Below are 11,401 nucleotides of genomic sequence, written 5' to 3'. Positions count from 1 at the left end.
TTGCGAAAGGAAATTGTCAGTCACTGAAAGAGAGTGCTTGGCTATAGTTTGGGCCATCACGGAAAAATTTAGGGTATACTTAGAGAGAATCACTTCTCAAGTAATTACTGACCACAAATCCTTAGAATGGCTGAAAAACGCCAAGGTTCCCACTGGGAAGCTGAAACCATTTGATTTTAAGGTTGTTTACGTCCCCGGCAAAAACAACGTAGTAGCCGATGCTCTCTCGCGCATTCCCGAATCATTCAAAACTGAGGAAACTATATTAGTAGAACCAAAATCAGTTGAAACCGAGGAAAATTTAGTCGTAGAACCACAATCAGTTGAAACTGAAGAAACTATATTAGTAGAACCCAAATCTGTTGAAACTGAGGAAAATTTAGTAGTTGGATTCATAGACAAGGAATCTGGTGAAACCCAAGAGATCACCTTAGATAGAGAGATAATAATAGAAAAAAGGGTTTAGACTCAAAAATTAGTCGCCTTTTGTCCTTCATAGAAAAAGGCACAATTGGAAACAAAGATGGTATTGGACGATGGGTAGAAAAGGTGGCGCCCTTTTGCAAAATAGTGAACGGTATTGTCTATAGAGACGTAATGGATAACGCGTTTGCATTCGAGGCAAAATATTGCAGGTTCGAGTCTTGGAAACCGCGTTGTCTATTTTTGATGAAGAATCTTAGTATATAAAAGGGAAAATTCTTAAATTACAAACTTTCAATGAAATAGGCGCGTGCTGGCGCGTGGTTTAGAAATAACGTTTTTTTTTAAACCTATACAAAAAGGTCAACTAAACTTAATTGAGTCACCAACCGCCTTTTTGTGTGAAATAAGTTACCACCCGCCTATCTATGGTGAATTAATTTACCACCCTTCTACCAATTGTGAATTAATTTACCACCCTTCTACCAATTGTGAATTAATTTACCACCCTTCTACCAATTGTGAATTAATTTACCACCCTTCTACCAATTGTGAATTAATTTACCACCCTTCTACCAATTGTGAATTAATTTACCACCCTTCTACCAATTGTGAATTAATTTACCACTTCCCTGCCAAATGATTTAAAATTTTAATCTTTCCCATAAAATAATGAGAGGCACTTGGAGTGAGCCAACTGGAACATCGAATTAATGACGTTTGACAAGCATATTATTATTTTTATAATATATTAATACAAATTAAGGCTGAAGGAACAGATATTATATAAAAAAGACTTGGTTTGCCCAAGCCTTAAAAACAAAAGGATAAGAGTTTTTCCAGTTGTCTGAAGCGCGGATATTTTTTCTATTGAATTTTAAAGACAATCCGTATTTTACTACTCTTTAGAATTTAATTCAATCACCTGATTTTACTGCTAATGGACTAGTTTCCTAAAAATTAATTGAAATAAAATAATTACTTATCTCAGATTTTTCAACAACAATTCAATTTTCCTGAAACATTTAATCATGCATTTGTTATTTTGAGGGATATCGTGTAAACTCAACCAACACTTCTAAAATCTTCCCCACAAGTACTGATATACACAGTTCAATAATTGTGACTGTGCTTAAAGAAGAAACGAACCTCTTTATCAAATATAAGAAAGGTGATAACAGCCCCCTTTTGTATTCGAAAAGACCGCATATAATACATAATTAATGAGAATATTATTTGAAAATTAAAGTACGTTCTCCATTGAAAGGAAAAGAAAATTCATGATAAAATGTTTCAGGAAAACGGAATTGTTGTTGAAAAATCTGAGATAAGTAATTTTTTTATTTCAATTAATTTTTAGGAAACTAGTCCATTAGCAGTAAAATCAGGTGATTGAATTAAATTCTAAAGAGTAGTAAAATACGGATTGTCTTTAAAATTCAATAGAAAAAATATCCGCGCTTCAGACAACTGGAAAAACTCTTATCCTTTTGTTTTTAAGGCTTGGGCAAACCAAGTCTTTTTTATATATATGGAAATGCTCTTTTGGCCTATTGACCAATGATCATTGGTCTTCGAACCCTTTTTATTATTTGAACTTCTCGGGAGAGAATTTTCTAACAAATTCTCATCTCTCTTTTTTTTCACTTGCGCTCCTCCTCTCTGCAGAAAAACACCTCCGTTTTTTTAGCCATGTCGCCATAATACAAAACCTAACTTTGTAACTCAAAAACCTTTTACTAACTTAAATTTAATCAAGTTTTTTTATTGTTTATTTTTATGTCTTCAACGTTTAATTTGTTTAATAAATTCGGTTGTATTAATAGAACTCTCGTTTTTTCAAACTTTTACCACTTTCGGACTTTTTCAGTCGGGTTTGAAAGTTACTTTGCTCTCCCTAATCGAGTTTACTAACTTTTCGCGCAACATTTTGGTGCCGAAACCCGGGAGATATACGCCGGTATAACAAATTAAAAGATGGCAACTCATCAAGAATCTGAATCTTCAGAACGAGAGCTTGCAAAAGCTATTAGAAAACGTACACCTTTACGAGCCTCAACTACAAAGGCTATAACAGCGCTTAAAAAGGAACTTGATAGTCAACATCCCTGTATTGACTACCTACACAATGGAATTCTTATGCTTAATGATAAGGAGAAAAAACTTAAGGAACTTAACGATGCTGTGGAACGCCTTATTGATGACCCTGACGAAGAAGAGAAAGAGTTCGAAACCTGCGTCAACTATAATGACGATATCATCGAAATTCGTGGAGCTGCCCAGCGCCTTATAGATTGCCTCAAAATACTAGGAGCATCTGCTCAAGCTAGGCAAGAGAGTCCAGCTGAATCTACATCAACGACGTCAGGAACTACGCTACAAAATCTAGACCTTCCACCTGTGGATAGACTTACGCTTCAACAAACTCTACCAGAAGACAACCCTTCACAAACCGGAAGCAAGGCAAATACCCATAACGCGCGAGAACTGTGTGTGAGACTTCCAAAATGGGAAATGGTTCGGTTCAATGGTTACTTTGAAAACTGGTAAAACTTTTGGACCCAATTCTGCAACGGAATACACGATCGCAACGATCTCAGGAAGTCAGATAAGTTCAATTACTTAAAATCTTATTTAGAGGGTCCGGCCCTTCTGGCTATTAAGGGGTTAGCTGCGACAGACGCTAATTATGACTACGCTATTGACATTATAAAAGATAGATTTGGAGATACTGAAGCAATAGCAGATACTCACATGAGTATTCTAACTAATTTAACACCTGTAAGAAAAGCCAGTGATATTGAGTCTTTAAAACAATTATATAGCACTTGCGAGATACAAATTAGAAGTTTACAGTCGTTAGGGGTTGTTTCTGATTCGTATGGAGTACTTTTATGTCATGTATTAACTAAAATGCTACCTGTTGAGTTAACTATTGAATTTAACAGAAGATATGATACTAAGTCTCGGAAAATTGATGATTTGTTAACTTTCTTAAGGAAAGAAATTGCATGCCGCGAAAGAGCCTATTCTTTTATTCATAATGAACCAGATCGCAAGCCTAACGAAAATAGGTTCCTAAACCATAGCTCACGAAAAAACTATGATGGTAGAAACCATAAGTCCTCAGTACCTACCGCCTCTTCACTGACCATTTCTACTAGTGGTGGCTTTGTTAGAACGTGCTTCTATTGTGAACAACCTTCACATAGAACCTCTGAGTGCACAAATTTATCTCTAGCTGAAAGACAACACTTAGTAACTTCCAAAAAACGATGTTACATATGCCTTAGAAAACACTTTGCCAAGAAGTGTGATTCAAAAAACAAAAATGCAAAAATTGCCAAAAACATCACCATGTAACACTCTGTACTAATTCGGAAGGGGAAAGAGAAACCCTCAAAGATGACTCTGCTCAAAATAACGAGGGGTTGGCCAATTTACACGTGGGAATGAAAGGAAGCAAAGAAAAGGAAACTGTTCTTTTACAAATGGCACAAGCCTTGGTTGTCAATTCTAATAACGGAAGCTCCTCCAAAGTTCGTTGTCTCCTTGATAACGGAAGCCAGGTGACCGTTATAAAAGAAAGCTTATCTAGAAAACTTAACCTTGAAGTGGTTAGAGAAGAAGGCCTAAACATTTTCCCGTTTGAAGGTGAAAAACCCATTAAAACTATCAGAAGAAGAGTTAGACTTGAACTAAGGAACATACTAGATCCCTCTAAGAGCGTTATTATAGAAACCCTCGAATCCAAAGAGATAAGCGGAGCTATTTTTTCCGTACCTGGTACTGAAGTATTTAATGAGATGAGGTCAAGAGGGCTAATACTTGCTGACATCCCAACTAATAACGGAAGTCAGGACTCGACTATTGACCTACTAATAGGTTCTGACGAATATTGCACTCTTAAAAATGTTGGGTTGTTTCTGACCCAAAGTGGGTTATTTTTCAACTCTTTGCTGGGTCAGTATTTAACCGACCCATTTTTTGGGTTGTTGTTCCTTGACCGTAGAATTGGTTGTTTATTTAACACAATGTTGAGTCAACGTAAACGATAACTAAGATTTGGGCTAAACAGTAACCACATTACTGGCTAAATTGTAAAATCATATTTGGGTAAAAAAACAACCCTAGCAAGGTTTAATTGTAATTTTGACGCAACTTTGGGATAAAAGGTAGCCACAAATTGGGTTAAACTCTTGCATAATTTTGGGTTGAACGAAACCCTAATTTGTGTTGTTTAAAACCTCTCAAAATAGAACCCAAATTGCTGTTTATTACAAAGCTAAGCTTTTTTTCCCACCTCACGTTCCATATTTCAGCTTCCACCATATGTTAAGATCGCTGATTAGTTTTACCTGACGGATGTCACGGAGAGGTTCTAATTTCGTCTGTTTTTACATCCCAGGGCACCGCATTCGCAGTTAGAAAATCAGAGCAAATGTGCTCTCAATTTCCGGACCGCATTTACAGGTCTCGGATATGTGGAAAATTGCATTCCACTTATACTGGCTATTATTCCATTGTCTGCCTAACTCCACCATCCTCTACTTAAAGGTCCATCCCACATGGACACCAGTCTGTACATACTGGCTCCTAATAACCACCATCGTCTGGTCTTTTTGTCCATCCTACATGGACACCAGTTTGTACATACTGGCTTCTACATCATCATCATCATCGTTAAAGTTAAGATGTACGCGGCGATCGGCTAGGGTTACGAGAAACGTTTAACCTCCCAATGGTGGGGCTTCCACCAAAGGTTCACGCAAATGCGCTGTTCTGATCCATTACTAAGATTCGAAGCCTTATGTACCGATTTGAGTAAGACGAAACAACAGGCGTATACTTCATTTAAAACGTCAATATTAGTCTGTATCTCAATAATATTCAATAGTTATTTTTTAAAAACGATGCAACCCGCAATAAAGTAAATAACTATCGAAGAAAATGTGTAATATTAATTGTATTTATTTTAATATTTAAGATAGTCATGTTTATCAACTCAAAGTTAATAGAGAAAGAGTAACAAAGTCGCCTCAACATCCATCTAGTGTACAATATCGTGTATTTGTATGCTAGGTTTGCCTAAAATTGCAAATGACCCAATTTGGGTTACTGCAATAACCAAATTTCTGGGCTTTGAAACAACCCCATACCAAACTACCAGGGAATGTTTATTCAACTGCTACTGGGTTATTTTTTAACCAAATTTTAGTTAAAATTCAAATAGCCCAACTCATTCAACCCATGAGTTTTAAGAGAGTGGAGCATCGTTTTTGGTGGCTTCCAAAGACTTGGACCCAAACTAGTCGCTTTGGAAACTATTCTCGGTTGGACTGTACATGGCCCTAGCACCATGACATCTTCGTCAATCGGAATAAACACTGTAGCTATACTAAACGCACCTGTCCTTTTTTCTGAAGAGGACTTAGTTTCTAATCAACTACGCGCCTTCTGGGGGTTAGACTCTATCGGCATTCATGACTCCCACTCTACTTCAACCAGTCACAGTGAAGTACTGAAAACCTTTGAAAATTCTCTATCGTTTGACGAGGGACGTTACGAAACGGCTCTCACCTGGAAATCAAACAAAGAGAGTCTGGTGGACAACCTAGCCATCGCAACCAAAAGAACCCAAAAACTACTTCAAAAACTAAGCGAAGACAACTCTTTATTTAGAAGTTACAATGACGTAATGAAAGAGCAACTAGATTCAGGAATTATAGAAGAAGTTCCAGTGCAAGACATAAAAACTGAAAACACGCTCTACTACTTGCCTCACCGAGGCGTCTACAACGACTCAAGAAAAACTACCAAGCTACGAATAGTTTTTGATGGTTCGTCTCACGCTATTGGAAAACCATCACTAAACGACTGCTTGGACCCTGGTCCTAATCTAAATTCAGATATATTTGACATAGCAATTCGTTTCCGAGAAGGAGAAGTAGCCTATACAGGAGATGTACAGAAGGCATTCTTACAAATCTCTATCGCAAAGAATGACCGAGATGTGGTAAGGTTTTTATGGACTGACATAAAAAACCCAACTACAAACTCACAAATGAAGGTCTACCGAATCACACGCGTACCTTTCGGAATTACCTGTAGTCCCTTGTTGCTGTCAGCAGTAATAAATCACCACTTTGAAAAAAACAGAGCTACAGAACCGGAAGTGTGCAACGCTATGGACAAGGGACGATACGTGGACGACTAGTTCATAGTAGCCATGACGTAAAGAAAGCTTATGAGATCTCAACTAAAGCCGCTAGTATACTACTGGAAGCGGGAATGAAGCTTCACAAGTTTAAAACCAATTCTACTGAACTTCGGAAACTCTGGATTTCGAATAACTTCTCTGAAGAAACCCAAGATGACTCCCCAGAAATCAAGGTCTTAGGGATTCCCTGGAATACAAAGACAGATTGCATATTTTTCCAAGTTGAGAACTTACTGGATTTCATAATAGACCGCCAAAACACAAAAAGATGGGTGCTTAAAGCTATAGCACGCATATATGATCCTCTAGGAATGCTAGCGCCTTTTACCGTTAGAGCAAAATTCCTTTTTCAACTACTGTGGCAGATGGGTCTACCTTGGGATGATAAGTTACCCGAAGACATAACCATTCAGTTCGAAAATTGGTCTTCAGAATTGCAAGAACTTAAAAACATCCTTATACCAAGATATTATTACTGGAAAACAAGTTTACGACAACTTCAAAACAAATGAGCTACACGTATTTGTCGATGCAAGTGAAAGGGCTTACGCTACTTGCGCCTATCTTAGATTTGAAACCAAAGATGGAATAATAGGAACCGTACTAGTCGCTGCCAAGACAAGAGTTGCTCCTCTTAAAAAATTAACATACCCCGCTTGGAGTTAATGGGAGCTATCTTACACGCTCGCTAATTAATTCCCTAACACGGTTATATGAGTTCGTGGATAAGAGTTTTTTGGTTTCTGGTTCTAAGCCTCGGCGCACTAAGCGCACCTGTTCCTTATCGGACGGGGCTTCAGACAATTTTCTAATTAGGGCCAAAATTACTTCACCATAAACTGCTGGATTTTCGCCAGATCTTTGATAACGTCTATCAATTTGGTCATAAATATGGTCATCGTCAGATTCTTGCTGAAATTCAGCTATAACAGCGTTAGAAAAATCGGTGAAATTACCAAACGCACCCTGACCTTCAAACCATTCAAACGCAGACCCCGTGAGCATATTAGGAATCCACCTTTTAATAAAAATATCCTCGGGGCAATCCCTACAAACGAAAATTTGGCGGGCTTTTGTTAGGAAATCTTTAACACCTAACCCTGTAGTGGACCCTGAAAAATTTGGTAACTGGACTGCGGGAACCCAAGAATTTGGAAGCCCCGTTTGATTATGTGATTGGGTTGTACTACCCAATGAAGGAATCGGTGGTATTAAATGGGCTGCACTAACAATGGAGCCAGGGGGAGTTGGGTTTAAATTCAGTTGCGGATTAAAAACGAAATTTTGATTTCCTGCCATAACACTACTTGCACCACTTGGTAACAAAGGAATAATTGGATTTGCAACATTAGGACTAATTGGCGCTATTACTGGTTGCGAAAGCGGGTTACTATTAGCCAAGAGAGCCGTACTAAACGTAGAGACTACGGGAGTTGCTATTCCTTGAGTGGGCGGTAAGATAGCGCTTGCAGATGTACTTGAGACAGGTGTGTTTGAGGTCATAACAGGTGGTGTGGGCAAATTATTTTGAGATTGTAATATTAACTGATTAGATTGATGCATCGCAACCACTTGATTATTAATAAAGCTACATGTTGCATTAAAGCTTGCATTTGGGCTTGAATTGCTAGAATTGGGTCATTAACCGAAGTTGTGTTCTAGGAATTCGCCATAGGTGGCGTGACCTGATTACTTGACAAGGGGTTATTGATCATAGATACCATAGTAGTGGGAGTGGTTAAGGTCGCACTCGTATTTATCAAACTACTTTGGCTTGAACTAAAGGGCATGCTACTAGTATAGTCCAGGTCCATATTGAAGTAACGCCGCCGATACGGCGGTCGCTCATTTTCGGCGGCGAAACTTAGCGCCATTTTCGGAGGTGCAATGCTGCCAGACACATTTCCCTAGTATTTTTGGACTGATTGTCGTCGGCTGCTATTCATTCCGTATTTGGACACAGAACATCCCTAAAGGTTAATTTTTGTTCACGGAAACTTTAATTGGCTTAATTTCAATACTATTTAATTAAATTGGAAACCTCAATTTCTAAATGTGGAACAAAATATAGTAAAAAATTAAAGAATAAGGCTAGGACGCTGCCATTTTATAATTGTGCCCTGCAGTTCTCTCAATTATGAAGCAGACGATAATCAGTTACCAAAACCACGGCCCACCCGCTCACGGACGTGATCGAGTTAGCTATGCGAATAAAAATCCCTCTCTCCGTAAATGGCGGCCGATCACGTGATTTTATTTTTCCCGCGGAAAACGCCGCGAGATTCTTGAGAACTATGCGGCGCTCAAATGGACCAATACTATTCACTACTGAAGAAATGGGCAAAGGGGTGTTTAATCCCAAATTTAACAAAGAGGTACTGCATGCAGTACCACCTGAAGTGGGGGGAGTTTGCGAACCTGCTTGAAGGCTAGCACTGGTAGAGCTAGGTAAGACAGGGTTAGCTTGGGACAAGGGGTTGATAACACTATTCGAAGGGGTTAAATTATTTAACGCCATTGTAAGGCGTGAAGTTTTGGGGATTTTAGATTTCAGCTTAAAGCTTCTCTTAACAACAGGGACAAGATAATTTTTCCCGTGACGACGCTTTACTCTTTCTTCCCTCTCAAAATTTTTCCACGATCTATAACACGTGTTACAACTCGTTTCCCTACTATACTGGGGTTGGCAAATATCGTGTTCTGGACGAAAAGGCATAGGCCTTAAAAAGGGGATTAAAAATAAATTTCGCAGAATGGAATTTCCCTCAAAAACAAAATTTGTCACGCAAATAAAAGATTTTTAAAGAAATAAAACAAAATTTTTACGTGAAAAATAAGTGACAAACAAAAAGCTAAACTTTGACCCTCAAAATTTATACTCTTGAAACCAGGACCTCTGGGCATGAAAAAAAAAAGAACTCATCGATTAAGCTAGAAAAAATAACAGCCGTACCTTACCCAAGGAAATACGTAACCACATAAATTCAAGGTGTTACAGTAGCTAATTAAGAGAGTATCGCGGTTTGCGCGCGAGGGTTTCAACCAGCCACAGGAGAAAGGGGAAAACCAGCCAATGGAATATTGGTGTAAACTAATTGTTTTTTACAACACCAAGTTATCCGCCCACACTTATAAATTGCGATCAAGGGATAGTAATAGTAAACAGTTAAAGGGAACATTTCACCTTAGGGAACTTAAGCTCTTCCATGAGCGCGCTCACAAAGAGGGGAATGTAATAGTGGAAACAAGTTGGGTTAACCAAAATATTACCTCTCCGAGCCGAGACGAATTTACTTTCTAATCTAAACACAGGTCCACCAGCCAGTGAGAAAAACCGGAAATACGTAGTTCAAATTGGCGGGATATTGCGAAGGTCATTTTTAAAGGTTTAATCGTTTAACATTTCCCTGCGTATCCTCTTAATTCTAACGAGGACCTAATATCTATCACTTAAGTATGTATTTAACTTTTGGCTCACTCTGAACCGTTAACACCTCTTGAAGGAGGACACGAAACAAGGTCAATTCTGGTTTAAATCTGGGGTATCTTATTTCATAGACCCAATCGCTTCAACTCTCATAAAGAGCCGAAGTATTAAATCCATATTACGTAGAGAAGTTAAAAGTTGTGTTTACAATATATATAAATGTAGTGAAGCTGAATTAAAAAGTAAACACCAAATTTGAAATGTTAATATAAAAGATGTTCTTGGAATATTGAGATGAAACAGAGCTTTATAGCTACACAACTGCTAAAAGAATCGTAATGCCGAAAAATATTTAAAATATTTCCATTTAATATTCTGCAGAAAGGAAATGTTATCGTTTTATAGAGATCTTATCATCCTACTCGCTTATTATTAACTTTGATATGCGAGTAGTGTTTCGATTCGGATGCAATCTTCATTACTCGTTCTATATAAACTCTCACTTGTGTCATTACATAGAAATAAGTTTATCTTAAATAATTAATTAAATATAACTGATATTAATTATTTTAATCGTCAGTATTTTACGTTAATTATGGTTAAGTCAGTTTAAGAAACTTAATTCCTAAAATAATTTTAAACATAGCTATCTTTAACGTTATACCTCTAAGGAACACCTATATCAGAACTTTCGTAAATTTAGGGTATATAAGGCGATTGATTCACATTAAGTGGTAAGAATATGCGCAATTGCGTGAACCTTTGGTGGCGATCCCACCTTAGGGAGGCTAGACCTTTCTCGTAACCCTAGCCGCTCGCCGCGTACATCTTAAGCCCAACGACGATGATGGAGTAGAAGGTAATGTTACAGATTGGTGTCTATGTGGTATAGACGAAAGACCAGTAGATGGTGGTGTTAGAAGCCAATGTTGCAGATTGGTGTCTATGTGGTATAGACAGAAGACTAGGAGATGGTGGTTGTTAGAAGCCAATAAGGATAGATTGGTGTGTATGTGGGATACATGAAAGACTAGTGCATGGTGTTGTTGATAGAAGCCAATAAATACTGAGGGTGTTGAGTGAAAGAATTGGCGGTTAGTCAGCAGATGAAAGCGTAACGACTAGTCAATGATTGGCGTTAAATAAGATAGATAAAGCTTTTCGGAATTTCTGTGTACTGCGAACGCGGTCCGGAAATTGCGAACACGTTTGCTCCGACTTGCCAACTGCGAACGAGGTGACAGTCACACACACAGACACACCCAGACAGATACGCCGAAATTAGAACCTCTCCGTGACATACGTCACTCGGAGAGGTAGCAAAACCCAGA

The 11,401-nt window shown here is 38.1% G+C and overlaps 1 protein-coding gene across 1 annotated transcript; it reads left to right on the top strand.

The window, feature by feature from the left end:
* Positions 1-5,782: 5,782 nt before the first annotated feature.
* Positions 5,783-7,309, top strand: LOC149584719 (uncharacterized). Its single transcript, XM_089863495.1, has 3 exons — positions 5,783-6,439; positions 6,583-6,972; positions 7,076-7,309. Exons 1-3 carry the CDS (start codon positions 5,783-5,785, stop codon positions 7,307-7,309), a joined length of 1,281 nt encoding a protein of 426 aa, XP_089719621.1.
* Positions 7,310-11,401: the final 4,092 nt, after the last annotated feature.

Source organism: Phalangium opilio, unplaced genomic scaffold, assembly GCF_054372755.1.
Source record: "Phalangium opilio isolate 3A_F unplaced genomic scaffold, DU_Popi_V2 ptg001170l_1, whole genome shotgun sequence".
Taxonomy (NCBI): Eukaryota; Metazoa; Arthropoda; class Arachnida; order Opiliones; family Phalangiidae; genus Phalangium; species Phalangium opilio.
The sequence above is the reverse complement of the archived record's forward strand: the minus strand, read 5'-3'. Positions and strand labels throughout refer to the sequence as shown.

What these genes read in the sequence shown, in the direction of transcription:
- LOC149584719 (XM_089863495.1), top strand. Translation starts at nt 5,783, where the DNA reads ATGACATCTTCGTCAATCGGAATAAACACTGTAGCTATACTAAACGCA. An exon ending in CAAAGAATGACCGAGATGTG is followed by an intron (nt 6,440 to 6,582) that starts GTAAGGTTTTTA and finishes TGAAAAAAACAG; the next exon opens with AGCTACAGAACCGGAAGTGT. An exon ending in GAATGCTAGCGCCTTTTACC is followed by an intron (nt 6,973 to 7,075) that starts GTTAGAGCAAAA and finishes ATTGGTCTTCAG; the next exon opens with AATTGCAAGAACTTAAAAAC.